The 15,460-nt window shown below is 33.0% G+C and overlaps 1 protein-coding gene across 1 annotated transcript in view; it reads right to left on the reverse strand.

The window, feature by feature from the left end:
- DNAH8 (dynein axonemal heavy chain 8) overlaps window positions 1-15,460 on the reverse strand; it is a 127,548-nt gene that overhangs the window by 23,634 nt on the left and 88,454 nt on the right. Inside the window, exons 69-79 of the mRNA XM_027898070.1 lie at window positions 14,513-14,680; window positions 13,090-13,302; window positions 11,755-11,892; window positions 11,299-11,426; window positions 10,422-10,593; window positions 9,017-9,172; window positions 7,597-7,752; window positions 5,970-6,152; window positions 5,390-5,495; window positions 4,316-4,568; window positions 4,023-4,213 (exon numbers count right to left, since the gene is read on the reverse strand). Of these exons, the coding sequence (XP_027753871.1) occupies window positions 4,023-4,213; window positions 4,316-4,568; window positions 5,390-5,495; window positions 5,970-6,152; window positions 7,597-7,752; window positions 9,017-9,172; window positions 10,422-10,593; window positions 11,299-11,426; window positions 11,755-11,892; window positions 13,090-13,302; window positions 14,513-14,680 (1,864 nt within the window). The remainder of the gene's footprint in view (window positions 1-4,022; window positions 4,214-4,315; window positions 4,569-5,389; window positions 5,496-5,969; window positions 6,153-7,596; window positions 7,753-9,016; window positions 9,173-10,421; window positions 10,594-11,298; window positions 11,427-11,754; window positions 11,893-13,089; window positions 13,303-14,512; window positions 14,681-15,460) is intronic.

Consider the following 15,460-nt stretch of genomic DNA (forward strand, 5'->3'; position numbering starts at 1 on the left):
TATGCAAAAGAAGAGAAAATAGAAAGGAACACCTCTAGGATAAGACTGCAATCCAATTTTAAACACACAAACTTTTAGCGTTTTATCATGATTAATTTTATATCATAATTTTCTTCTTCTTGTAGGTGTCTCTTTCCTTGTCCTCCACAAATTAGTTAATGCTACTTCCTGGAAAGACTAGAGGATGGTGTTACAGTGGTCCCCAGAACTAAGATCAATTATTAATTTAAGTAACTGGTATAACAAATTTCACCAACTTGTAACAAAAAGATTAAAAATCCATCTTGGAACAAGTGCTATTATTTTTTAAGCACTTCAAATATGTGAGCATGTGGAGGGATATACATAGTCTCTATATAAATGAGTTATAATTATTTCAATACCTTCAAATTAAACATACATAAATATACTTGTAGTTCTTTTTCAATTAATATAATAATAGTTCTTACAAACTGTCTAATTATTCAGTAGAATAATGGAATAATAATTATTTATTATATTTATTATAAAAAATAACATAGAGATCCTTCTAATCCTGCACCCACCTCAGCCTCAAATTCTCCATAAATGAGATGTAGACAAAATGAATCATGAAAGCAAGAAGGAAAAGAATGGAAGAGAAACATCATTGAAATGACAAGGAATTAGAATATTAACTTCTTAGACACTAATTTTGTTATTTAAGAAATTACTGAAAAGACATTATATATAATATTTTTGATGCAGCTGAAGAACTGAGACCTACTTTAAAATTCTGACACATTCTAGAATTCATGGTGCTACAAATGCTGTAATGCAACAAATTCTTTCTGATTTTCCTGAAATAGGTTCTGCTTACATTATCAACTTTACAGGGAAAGATTTGATTATTTGAGAAGGTTTCCAGGATGCAAGAATTTTTTTTTATAACATCAGTGGGGATTTCAAGGCAACAGCAGATCTGCTTCTTTTGAAAGAATAAACACATGATTCAGAAAGACCAAATATTTTGCTAGTTACCTGCATAAAGGTTTACCTATATACCTTTGAGTAGAAACACAAGAATCAGTTTGTTAAACCTGGACATTAGTTTGCCAGTGGGGAGAAACAAAGCTCAGGGAAGTTTTTCCTTTTGGGGAAATTTTTAAACTTAACTTTTTGAGGCAGAGTTACTAAATGAAGAACAAGAATTACAAAATTCTAAACAATGTGTTTCTCTTTGTAATACTTTATATTCTTGTTATTGGTATATATACATAATATTTTGATAAATCCTGTTAAAATCTTATGGTTAATAATTTGTTATATTGGTAAGTTAAATATACAATGCCTGAAAATAGTATTTCTTTTTCTTAGCTCTCATTTTGCCAGTCATAGGTATATGAGAAAAGGTCCATCATCTATAAAAATTTATGCAATGCTTTCTTCCACACATGAATAGAGTGAAATATAACCAGGAAACAGAATTATATATGATTAATAAATTATTTGAATGTTTTAATGAACTACTGAAATAGTTTTCGTCCTAGTGCCCAGCTAAAGAGCAAAACTCTTGTTCAAGAATCTGGAGTCCCTACAAACAAATCCAAATTATTTATATAATCCAAAAATGTGAAGTTACTTAATTTGCTTTTATGACAGAGTTTTCCTTCTGTTGCACTCCTCCTTTCCTTCACCTCAGGAATGACAAGCTTCAGTAACCTGAAGTAACCACAGAGAAAAAGGCTGCTTCATGATATCTGAGATGCAGTTATTGATTTTTCCTTCATTTTTTGTAACTAGCTGTTAAAATTTCCTTCACACATCCTCTTAGGTCTTTGGCATTAGGATATATAGTTTGAAATAAGTGCATGGAATCCATGTTTGGATCCCAGAACTTCCTCTCAGTCTCTGCAAACTGAAATAATGGAAATCTCATAGAGATAACAAAAAATGTTAACACAAAACTGTAGCCTATTATTGGCATTTTTATTACAAAATTATACCCTGTGCTAGAATCACATCTTTCTTGAATTTAGTACAATAGTCCAACAGGAATACTTTTGCAAATTTTTGAATTCGTGAGAGTCATAATCACTTAAAGCCAAAAAGACTTGCCTTAATTTTAAGACTTAATCATGAATTGCCCACAAAGCAGCATACTTGGCAATATTTCTGTCTTTTATTTAGGTCAACAAAGTCAAAGATGTTTTGCAGTTCCTCTGTACCATGCTCTCTAATATTTATAGACCTTCTTAGTAAAATACATCTGCTAGAGAAGTTTGTATTATTCACTTGTGTCAGTCCCTCGCTTTCTACTGGTAAAGGACAGAGCTTATCTAAGTGTCAATATACCTACAAAATCATCGATTAACTCCGTAGATATTATCATGTCCTTGGATTTTGTTCCTTCCTAAAGCTTTAATAAAAATTCTATGCCATTATATTGGGAGGCTATTTTCCTATAATTTGGGGATCTGCTTTTTTAGTTTCGCTGACTTAAATTTACCTTCAAGCTATAGCATTAGAATATTCAGGATGTATCTAGTGATTAGCTTTGATGGAACACAGTAAATAGAATGAAATTCAATTCATGTCCTTTAGCAGAATGAAAGACCTAAAGTTGATAATCTCCTGAGACTGGCTGAACAGTGTGTTTTAGAGACTTTTCCATTTCAAATAGCAACGCTTATTTCACTGAGACATCTGCTGATAATAAGCAATGAAAGCTCTTGGAAAAGAAATGGAAAGAAGAGGAATAGAGATTGATTTTCCAAATAAATCCTTTCTCCAGCTGCTGTTTGGTAACATGGTGTTCATTTTGCACAAAGAACTGTTCATCCAAAGAGGAAAATTGAAGAGTTCATTCATTGCATAAGATATCTAAGAGTCCAGGACTAATTGGCTGGGTGTCTTCCCACTTCCCAATTTTATTTAATAAAATGTGAATAATTAAAGAAAATATGGTGCTATTTTGGTGTCATTTTATACACCATGAAAACTTCTTACTATCAAATGACCTATGCTAAAGCTTGGCAGGAAACTGCAATCGTATGTTCTAATAAAAATTGCTAGAAGTATTTTTACTACAGATTCTCATCAGTTAAAAAGGGGTGACCACATTTTGCTTCAGATGTCTAAGGTATGTTTTCCTCTGGAAAAGAAGAATCTGTGAGCTGAGAAGCCAAGAAATATGATTCCTTGCCTAATGCCTCACTAAAGCAGTCCCTCAATTTTGAAAAAATTTTCAAGCATGCCTGACATCAGTGGTAAATTGGTAGCTGGGTGCCATTCTCAAAGGATAAAACCATTATGACAAACTGAAAGGCAAACCAGAAAGTGAATTTAAGCTTGTTTCCTATCCACTTGATTGCTGAAAGACAGATAATTATCTTCAAATCTACGTTCACTACTTTGACATTAGACCTTTGCAAGTTTCATTTGAACACTGTAAAATTTCAGGTTTCATATGGACCTCCACATAAGCAACCCTGATCACATTTTTCAGGAGAGGCACAAACCCATAGAGCACAGAGGAGGCAGACCTGGCCAGCTGGGCCACAGAAACACCTTATGTTCTCTAAAAGTCAGTGCTAGGTGGTTGCTAAAAGTTAAGAGAAAGCTCAAGCTGAAACTGATAAAAGACTGTTTGCAGCACGTCCTCAACTTTACGTGGAACAATTCTGGTAACTTAAAAGATAACTTTATTCAGCTCCATCAAAGCAGAGAAGCAAAGGATCAAAACGGGCCACCTAATTTATAAAAATAGAGATACAAATGTAATAGAAAAATATACAATAAGCCAGTTGATGGAGAAAACCAGAATTATCATCTTGATCTCAAGACAGAACACAAACAGGGTAAATGGCAGAGGTAGAAGTGAGACAGAGAGAGACAGAGAACTGCATCTATCTTTACAGGACGACAGCAGGTGTAAGGACAGAGGCAGCTCCCACACAACTGCTGGGAGAAATAATATAGCCAAAAAAATCATACTTTGAAACAGCATAAAAAGTTGAAAAAGTTGAATTATCTCTACACATAACATAATTTTTAAAACTTGCCTCTAATGAGTGTTTGGAACTCTCTGTTTTCCACGTGTCCTCTCTCAAGATCAATTTTTAATGCCAGGAGGAGAGTAAAGAGGAATTTGTGGTTCTCATGCAAGCCTCTAACTGAGTACGCATGAATTTCAAAAGTAAGATGTTCAATAATATTTGAGATTCTTTTCTGAGGCACAGGAGACTTCTTAGATCTGAATCATGAAAACAAAGCACAGAGAAAGCCATCTTAATAGCAGCAAATACATGGAAAAGGCAGACATCTGAATAGTAGGAAAAAATCTGTGTCTTCCTACTTGGCTATGGATTGATCAAACAGCTTCAAGAACTGAGCCAGTGAAGTTTGATACATGTTATTGACCATGCTCATTGCTGTAAGAAGAAAATAAAGAATGCTTCCACGTGTAGCAACAGGTCGATATTCCTCCTGCGCAGTGTTAATCTTCACTTCGGTTTCTGCTGCCACAGACAACTTATCAGCTATTTCAGCAGCTGTTTGCTTAGTTATTTGCAGAACACCAATCAAGGACTCATCATCTACTAGTGAACCTAAAAAGTAGAATAATGGATGTTTAGGACATTTTTATAATAATTTTTTCATTTCATATATATATAAAACAAAGGGTCAAATTACAGGAGATACTAATAACACATAGAAATTACTTGCTTTATTACAGAAAGCTTTTAAAACTGAGATAAAACAGGATATGTAATGATAAAAATTATTTTTATATTCAACATATTAAACAAATATATTCAAAATATATCAAATGTATTTATGCTGACAGCTTTGCAACATGTGCCAGAGAAGTCAGCTATCTTATGAACATAAAATACATATTCATACACAATACTTCAATTATTTTGAAGTCTATTCACTGGCACACTCAAAGTAAAGAAGACTTAGGGTCCTAAAGGAAATGGTCACTCAACAGTATTCAGGCATCTCCAGCAGTTACTGATCAATTTACTGTTACCAGATTCTTTTTCCACCTGAGATAGTAATGGATAATGTTCAGGCTCCTAATGTAGTGTGAAAGACTTTCAACACCATTTTAAATTAGCCCACTTTACTTTGCATTCTCAATGGGTTAAGGGTTTGCCCACAGTAAGATACCTTATGTCATTTAAAGGGGCAGAAAGCTCTCAAAAATGGATTTATTTCACAAAACTTGTTTAGATGTTAAAGGTAAGTGTCTAGAATTATAAATAGTGGCATGCTACAGTACCAAATCCCTCATATTCTTCATTCTCCTACCACTGGATATTCTCTTATTCTATCTTAAATGGATAAATCAATTTCTGCATGGAAAGGTTCTAGTGTGAACCAGTTTAATCTGCCTAATCTGAATAATCCTTTGATACAGTACCTTTGGTTGCAGTTAGTTTGTAAAGAAGATTGTCTTCCAGTTCTTTCATCTTCCTCTTATTAGATGTTACATCTTCCATGAGTTTAATTCGTTCTGCCTCTAGTTCCTATTATTAAAAACCAAGAAAATGGCATGACACTTTATGGACTGCAGCTATGAGGACTACTTAAAATTCAGTTCTGATTTTTCAAGTTCATGAACTGTGACTGAAGATACAAGTGAAGAGTTGATTCCAGTCATGAAATGAGCGTTTATCTTTTTTGGAGGTATCTAAAATGTGGCTTTAATAACAATTTTTTTTAAAGCAGTGCTTACTTGGTATCTTATGACATATCTTATCCATGCCAAATACTTGTATTTAATTGTTTGTGTCATACCGACAGTCATACACAGAAGAGCCTCCAGATGTATTTTTGTTATCTGGAAATGTCTACACTGAATCTGAATAAAATTTTAGAAAACAGCTGATATCTTTTACCCATTTGAACATTTCATCTTCCCTATATACCAAAACCTGTTGACTGAAAAATAAAAGAATAGAATTAAGCATCACTATAGTTTATGTGTACTGTTAACTTACCTGTTTTTCAGTAAGTATTACTCTTCTCAGTAACTGATTCTCAAGTCCTTTCATTGTAACAGTAAAATCAATAATTGATGTTTTTGCATTAATTTCAGGTGTGAAAGCAGGATTAGGTAGCTTTGTAGTAATGTACAGTCTAAACGAATTCATAACCTCTACTTCCTTATCACCAACTCTCACCTGTGGAGTAAGTTCAAATAATATTAAACAGAGGAAAAAGAGTTTTATTAAATACAGTAATATTGACAAGGAAAAAAAAAATTAACCTGATTTGAAATGCCAAAGAGAGGAATTTTATTTTACAATTCAAATTTGTCATGAAAATATCAGTCAATGACCAAATATAGAGTATATTATAAATGCAGCATTCCCTTCTGTTAAATATAGGAATTACTTCAAAGGGTTCCGATTAACAGCTTCAGAACCATGTGGTTTAGGCTTTGGGCTTCTAATTACACCTCAAATTAAGATGGTAGAAACCGCTGACCTTTGCAGAAATCATTGTGTTCAAGGAAAAATAGGAATTACGTGTTCCAACAATGGCACATAAATTATTGAAGATAAATTCTATCTTTATTAAGATTAAGCAGACCTCAAAGAATATTTCCAAAGGAATTAAAAACTTACTCAAAATTCTCCAAAGAAATTTTTACAGAATTAAGATAATCCAAAACAGCAGTCTAACTTGAAAGCTGCATGTGCACAAGGAAATCTGATTGCTGTATATCATAACATGAATCACAGAATTGTTACTGTTGAAAAAGATCATCTAATTCCAACTCCACTGCCATGGGGCGGTGGGGGGACATAGGCAGCTCCAACATACGAGCCTCCAAGGCCGCTAAAGTACTTGGTAGGACCAAACCACTCCCTTAAGCATATTTGCACTGACATTCAAAATAAAACCACTGAACAAAAATAGCCACCATTCAACTTTCATTATTATCAGCAATCTGGTCTACCATCTCTCTCATATCCCAGGCACTTAATTAAGATTATTTGATCAAAATAATTTAATTATAAATATATGTACATTATATAAATATACACACATACATTACAATACATTATTTGGAAATATACAGTATGTGCATTCATTTTATTTCAGAATGTTTGAAGGGGGTCTATTTTTAAGATTTGGGAGACATTTATTTATCTATTGAAGTTCAGAAAGACTCATGATTTTTCAAGGCTGGGAATAAATATTATGAATAAATCTTTGTGCTTTTTGGCTTGTTCCATCAGAAGACAGCTTAAAACTGATTAAAGATTTTTGCAGTTGCCACAATCAGTGCTTTGCACTAGGAAGAGATCTTTTCAATTCTATAAATTCTATTAAAGGGTGAAAATCAATAGAAATTATTTTAAGCATTCAATAGGATAAAAATAATTGGTTCCAGTTTGGAATCTTCAGTGATAATTTTAGCACTTAAACTCAAATTTTAGACTCATCAACTTACTACACAGCTGAGGTGCTGTCTCCTACATTTTATTAGTTCTGTTTGATTCTTTACACTTCTTTACTGAATACAAAGTTTACCTGATTCAGGAGGGGTTTGGAATAATGGTAAAATTTAATTTGTCACAAAACTACTTATTCCACTTCTTTTGTCTGATTAGTCACCTTAAATGCAGATCCAGACTTTATGAAATTCTTTTCTAATACATTATCAAGGACTGGATCCAACTCCTCTTCTATGTCTTCAATCAGGAGTGATCGACCCAGTGAAAGACTGTCTTCTAGGTGCTGTCGGAAATACTTGTCATTCAGAGTTGTTACCTCAAAAAGTAAATTATAAATTGGTGTAAGGGCAAAAACATTTCTTGAAAGTTTCCATTGTTTCTGTTAGTTGCATTTAAAGAAAAAATAATATAAATGTTGACCATGCAGCAGTTTATGCAGAAATAGTTCTTGTGTGCACAATGAAAAGTACCATAAAAAGGTTGGCTGTAATCGAATCCTCAAAACTTCATTGTGAGAGTAATAATGTACCAAATAAAACTGGTCCAGCTTTTTGTATATTGAAGATGTTATGTATATTTTTGAAATTAGAGACACCTAACCTTTAATTTTCTGTTCTATGTCCTGAGGACTAGATTTTCTAATTTTAGCTTTGAAGTGTTGAGAAATTCTTTCTGGAAATCTGAATTCAGTCAACAATTGAATCGCTGTTACAATATTTTGAACCCAGATTGACATTTCATGAAATGGGATTCATAATGTATGGAATCATTAAAAACATGCATAAATAAATAAACTATATATAACTAAATAATACTAAATCCTCCAAAATGCATTGATATTAAGGACGTAAGAGTTTCTGCAACATTTAGGCTAAGGGTTTTTAAAATCCAGATTCCCTTCCCCATGCTACATCATTTGGGAAAATTAATTTGTAATGCAAATGACACATGCAAGTGACACATGAACATCTTTGTATTATACTTCATCAGCAGACATTTTACCCTCTTGGCTTAAGCTATAAAAGAGCAACAAAGATTACAGTAATGTTAGGACGGGCTAATTTTTCTTGGGTTTGGTTTCTGCTGGTTGTCCTCAATTTCTTTTTGTAGCAATAACTTCAACAAACAAAACAAAACTTCAAAAACACACAAATTCTGGACTGCGTCAGTTGAAGTGCTTTGCTTACATTTTCAGAGTTGTAGCTTATCCTGCCTTTGTGCATAATGTTACCAATAGTTGCCCAATTCACCCTTATTTAATAATTTCATCTTATTTTACTGTACTTACTATGCCTTTGCCCTCTTTTGTGTAGGGAACATACCAATTTTAAACAAAAGGCTACTTCTTTCTCTTTTATGCTTCTTGATAGATTTTATACCAGTTATATGGTCTTTTTCACATCCTTCAGTGGGGTTTACAGCTCTTGTCAAGTTTCCTGCTGATGCATCTACATAATTATCAGTCTCTATACATATTAAAGTTACCTCAGATTACACTGACTCAAAGGAAAACCTCCTCCAAAGTAATAATGTTAGAAGGACTATAATAGAGCACGTTATTTCTTTGAAATCCTGTTTACCTGCAATTCATTATCCTGTTCTTTATTTTTAACCCATGTTTTTCCTTGAGTTTGTGGGTCTACCAAAAGCGGGTATCTAGATGCCTTAGTGACAATGATACCATTCTGAATTGAGAGATGATCTCCAGGTAATCCTTGAAGATTCCACTCGCTAATCTAAAGATCAAAGTAAAAAAAAAAAAATTAAAAAAAATTAAAAAAGGTATTTTGGAATAAAATATCACTTGAATTATCCTTCATTTACAATTGCTCCAAGAACAAGGACATCAAGCAAAAGGAGATGCATATCTAAACTTACTGAAAAATTAATGTAGATGTAAAAATACTGCCAGGAATTTATTTTTATCAATCTTTTTAACTATATAGAATCATAAAAACTATATTTTAAAAGTGTAAAGATGTCAAAAGACAGCTTGACAGACAAATTAAACATTGGGATTAATTAAGAGAAAACCAGGCTAAGAGAGTTTTTGGGGATTAATATTTATTGAAGGAAATTTTAAGATTCTAGCATTGCTCTCTGTTTGATTTCTCATACATTCACATGAAATGAAAAGACTTTATGCATTCTTTTTTTAAATTACAACCAAGCCCACTGTTTTAGAAGTACCCTGGTTTTGGCTGAGACAGAGTTCAGTCTATTCCTAATAGATGGTACAGTGCTGTTTTTTTCTTGATTTAGTATGATAATAATGTTGATAATGCTGATATTTTGGCTGTTGCTCAGTAGTGCTTACCCTAAATCAAGGACTTTCCAGCGTCTCGTTCTACTAGTGAGGAGGTGCACAAAAAACTGAGAAGGAGCATGGCCAGGACAGCTGACTCAAACTGGCCAAAGGTATATTCCATACCATAGAATAACATGCTCAGTGAAGGAATTACCCAGAAGATTGTGGGTTTGGGGATGGGTCAGAGATTGGTCAGCAGGTGGTGAGAAATTCTACTGTGCATCACTAGTTTCTCTTGGGTTCTAATATTACTATTATTATTATTTCATCAAAATTATTATTGATATATTTTTTCAATCATTAAACTTATTTTATCTCAGCCCAAGTTTATCTTTTCTTTCCAATTTTATTTTCCAGTGGTACTTAGATGCTGATTGGGGTTGAAACACAACAAGATATCTATAGCTGTGGTGATGGGCTCAAAAAAGATACTCAAAAGTGTGCTTTCTGGGAATTGTCTAATTGTATACATCATCTGTTTATAACTTTCTTATCTATCTAACCCATGGCTCAACACTTCAGTGTTTAGTGAAAAGAGCATTTGGAACTACATAGCACAGCAATATTGAGAATATTGGGGATTATAGTTCTGCTCTAAGCAAGCATAATGCCTGCTAACACTCACAGAATATGCTAATAGAAATTTAAATTAAACCCTCCAAGCACCAAGAACTTACTGTTGGTTGGTCTACCAACATAGAAATGATGTTCAAATCTTCAGAAAAGGGGATTTTATGAGCTCTCAACTCTGCTTCCCATAAATCTTTAAGCAAAAGATTCCTGAAGTCTTGATTAAAAGGTCCACAGTATGAAAGAAAGCCTGTGCAGAGCAGTATATCTCCCACAAGTCTAGAAAAGGAACACAATCATAATTAAAAAGTGATTTACCAATTTAATTCCTACTGATTTAGAAAACTAGCTTTTGAATTATAGGATTTCAAATAAACAGTTACTTTGCGTTTCCAAAGTATTTTTGTGGCAAAACTTAAGAGTGGTATCATGTGAAAACACTACGAAACAACAAAACCCTGATGACAACTGTATCTTCTTTCATAACTGAAACAAGAAAATTGTTTATTTCTTAAAAATATATACAACATATATGCAATATATATGCGACACAATACTTATGAAGGATACAAACTGAATTCTATTATAATGAGTAGACCTCACCAGAAATGCCCAACTTCCCCACAGGAAATTTTTGGTAATACAAATGTTCTACAGAAGCTGAGCCTATCTGAAGGTTTCACTTGACATTGGAACAAGGTGCAGTATTAGGAGGCTGGAGAAGCAGCTTAATACAGGCACATAACAGTACGAGTAATAATCTCTTAGGAAGTAAATTCCAAAATCAGAAATACAAGCACTCAACACTCATGTATTCACTTATGGGAGGAAAATTCATATTTCAGGATAGTTCATTTGATTGTGTTGCTGTATTAAGATTTCTAGGAGGGAAATTAAGTACAACTATTAAATCTACTAAATTGCTTACTAGCACTTCATTTTTTACATGTATTTTCTTTTTTTTTTCTGTAATGAATTTGATACCTTTTAATCTGAGCTTTAAATTCCTTGCTTTGCTGAGTCCACCTAACTTTCTCTCCACTCAGTCCATCAATAAGTGCAGAGGCAGCTTGCATCTTTCTTTTGCATGTTTCTGCATCATTCTCCAAGTCCTAAAATTGAAAAAATGTAGTACATAAATTAATCATAAAATGCAAAACTTTAGGGTTACCTTATATTTTTTCATCCTCTTATATTTATTATTGCTGTTTTATTTATTTAAAACTCATTCATGAGAACTCTTGAGGGCATCTATTGTATAACATGCTCCTATTCACAGAAATAAGGGAATAGGAGAGAATACAGATTTCAATCTCTTATACCTGAATCTCATCCATGCTATTCAAGGTAGCAGGCAAATGTGTGTTTGCAGCAAATCCTGATTACATGACAGTATTGTATGCAAGTATTTTTCATAAGACTAAAATACTTTTATCTCACCATTTTCTCCTTCATTGCTGCATCAAACTTTGCCTGCACTTTATCCAGTTCAGCTTGCTTTTCATCTAATTCTGCCTGAGCCTTTTCTTTTTCTGCATTAGCTATTTTCAGGCGACCTTCCTGTTTTGCCACATTAGCCTGCAAAGAGAAGAAATATTAAACCAGCAATCATATAAGATTTTAATATAAATCAATGAACTTAATATTTAAGCCTGCTTAGCTGGTAATAATGAGACAATAATACATCAAAGTAACTTTTATATAAGTATCAAAAACATCTAATCTGAAAACTGTATCATAGTTACTGCAGATAACATTTTTTGTTAAATAGCAATAGAGTTCCTACTATAATAGCAATAAATAGTAACAGAGTTCCTACTATATATTGTCAACATTCCTTTAGAAAAATTTACATTTCAAGAAGCTGGTTAAGAAGGTAACATATCTGTACATGTTGATTAGTCTAGAGGAACAACCACTCAATCTTCTTACTTGACTATATAATTTATTTTCTTTTTTATTTGTTTATTATGTAGTGACCAGCAATCACAATAGGAGATTGGTCCTCTATCATATAGCAATATTGTTTTTACCACTAGAAAATAATAGTCCTAAACCAGTAAATCTTCCCATTGCTCCTAAAATCATATTTACAGTAAACACAAGAAATTAATGAAGTTATTTTTGAATCATTCATCTGTATTACTGTTGCTTCATTTTTAAAGTGTGTTATATTTAGGGAATAAACACTTTGTTTAGAACCAAAAGTCACTGCCTTTGAGTTTCATAAACATGAGAAAGATCGCTCACACTAAAGTAAAAATTATTCTTAAAAATGTTCTACTCAGTTTGCGTCCTACTATTGCAACATAGCTCCTTTACTGATGTGAGATCTGAATCTCTTCAGAAAGCCAATATTTGGGCAAGATATTAGTCCTCCACTGCCTTTAAGTTATTGTGTGAAAGCAAAGAAAGTAAAATAACTGCAAACCTCTGTTTGCAGGACTCTTTAAAGAAAGAATGAAGATCCTGGTACAACCTTTTGAAAACAATTATGAAGTAATTATAACATTATAAAATCAAAGACTGTGAACACCTTTTCCCTGAACACAGTAAACCATAGCACATAAATTTAATCTAGGTTAATTTTTTGTTCTACCCTCTGTCTAGAATCAAGAAGAGAATACAGTTTTTTTCTCCTCTTATCATCTTTAGCCACAAATGTCACAGGTTATTATGTCTAAATAAAGTTCTCTCTATATATATTTGTAGAATCCTATTAAATTAAACTAAATTACATGGTAAGCAAACACAAAGTGAGAGATGTTGTATTACCTTAAGAGGAAGGACTTCTCTGTTAACACCATAAAATACCACCATGGCTTGTGTCCAAGAGAGGAGTCCTGCCACATTGCCACACACCTTTTTACCATGCATCAGTGTATAGTCTTCCATTTCAAAGTAAGGCTGCACCAATTCTACTGTCTCATCATTGATTGTATCCCTAGCGAAATTCTGTAGATTGCTCAAGAATGGGCCACTCATAAGCTGCAAAACCCAACATATTTATGAGTTATTTACACATTTTACATTCAAAATCTTGTTCACAGGTGACTAAAAAATTCTTCTGTAAAGCGAGGTAATTGATATAGCAAATATTATAACTGTGTTATTCAGTTGTAAATCCTCCCATACACTTCTGATTATTTTAGAGTTTTAAGCAGGTATACTCCAGTAACTAGATTTGAAAGTTATTGATGTACTTTCCATCTTCTATATTTCTGTATTGCCATTTTAAAAGCAACATCAATGGCAACATTCTTATTGCCATTTAAGAAACATCATCTAATTAAAACAAACAAACAAAAAACCAAAATAAAGCCTCAGAGATATATTTGCAACTTACCTGAAAAATGCAAAAAAATGCTTATGCAGTTGCAAATGTGATTTAAATTCTGAAGAGCAAAATCACTGGGTTTAACTTTTTCCTAACAAGTGTTTAAGCATTTTAAAGACAATTCATGGAACAACTGCTTAACTCACTTTATTATGTCAGTGGAAAGCAAAAGGCTTTGATGATTTCTTAGTTACTGTAAAAGCCTAAATAAAAAGCAAGAGCATGATTTGTATCCAAAATAGATAATTTTTCATAGTTTGCATGAAAAAATATCAAGGTAATAATATTGGCATATTAGGACACTAAAAGAAATAGAGAACAGAATTTAAAGAATGGCAACAGAAGCCATGGAAATCAAGGCGTATCCTGAGAGAAGATCAAAGTCTGTGAGGAAAAGATGGCTAGCTGACTAAGGAATTTGGGCCAGGAATATTAAAACACAGAACGGGAAAGGCTACTATATCTTAGTCATTTAATTAATCTTTCAAACAAAGAAGGAGCTTGAGAGGCTCAGAAAAGACTTTAAATGTGAAGCTACACACTGTCAAAGAGAAAGGGCTTTTCCAGAATGTCTTTAGCTCATATATGGTTAGCATGACTGGTTGGATTTCTTTATTTGCTATCAGGCCATGTGCCAGGAAGAGGGCAAAGAAACTCTAAAGCTCCTACCACAGAAGTCTCTAAGCAACTCATCTGGTATTTTTACCAGATAAACTTCTTCTATATGCTGTGTCCATCTTAAAATGATATGTTTGCCCTTTTACAAAATTCTGTCATGTTTTAGGTAAACAGCATAATTTCTCTGATATGCAAATTACTATTTCTGATGTTTAGGAAAACCTGTTTGAAAACTCTACTTACTTTTAACGACTCTGCCCATGATGGCTTGCAGCAAGGCTTTTCTGGATCCAGGGTAACTGGATCCAGTTTCTTTTGGAATAGTAGCAAACAACAATCCATGATCCTCATGATCAGGTGAGGAGGTTTTGCAAGTTTTCTAACAGTAGCAATATCCTCTGGTTTGATAGTCTATTTGAAGAAAGATGTGACAGAATACTTCATCAATAACATTATTCCATTTTCCCATTCAATATATTTTTTTTTATGTTTGTTTGCAATGCTTTTCTCTGAGGTAAATTTGTACCAAGTACATATGAAAAAAGGGAGAAACTAGGCTTAGTTTAATAAACTTCATCAATTCATGAAACTTTAATAATTGCAATGAATAGTGGACAGGAATATCTTCCCAACACTAAAAACATCAGTAAAAAATAAAATTTACATGCAGTAGCATTAACATGTCAGTCTAAGTGTTTGAAGAAAAGTGTATTGTAAAATTGTATAGAACTTAATTAAAATCAGTTTCCTTGATAAAATATTATTTCCCATTTTTGAGCATTAAGTATCGTTTATTCTGAGATGGATTTGCTTGTGTTGAGTTTTAAATTATTTTAAGTATGAGATACCATTTTTAACTTCATTTTCTAGAAGCACCACTGTGACTTACATCTTGCTTAGTTCAATCATTACAAAATTAATAAATTGTTAAAAACTTCACAAAAAATGTAACAATTTGTGTCTAAAAAATACAAGCATACTGCTACTTGTCAAGAAGGAGTAGTTAGAGAAGGTTAGATGTTAGGAAGAAATTTACAGAGAGGGTAATCAGGCACTGGAACAGCCTACCCAGAGAGGTGGTAGATTCACCATCCCTGGAGGTTTTTAAGCAGAGATTGGATGTGGCCCTTAGTGCCATGATATAGTAATTGGAGTTGGTTCAGGGGTTGGACTTGATGATCTTGGAGGTCT

This window comes from Empidonax traillii, unplaced genomic scaffold (genome assembly GCF_003031625.1).
Source record: "Empidonax traillii isolate 1590-97213 ecotype Southwest subspecies unplaced genomic scaffold, ASM303162v1 scaffold576:size640842, whole genome shotgun sequence".
Classification (NCBI taxonomy): Eukaryota; Metazoa; Chordata; class Aves; order Passeriformes; family Tyrannidae; genus Empidonax; species Empidonax traillii.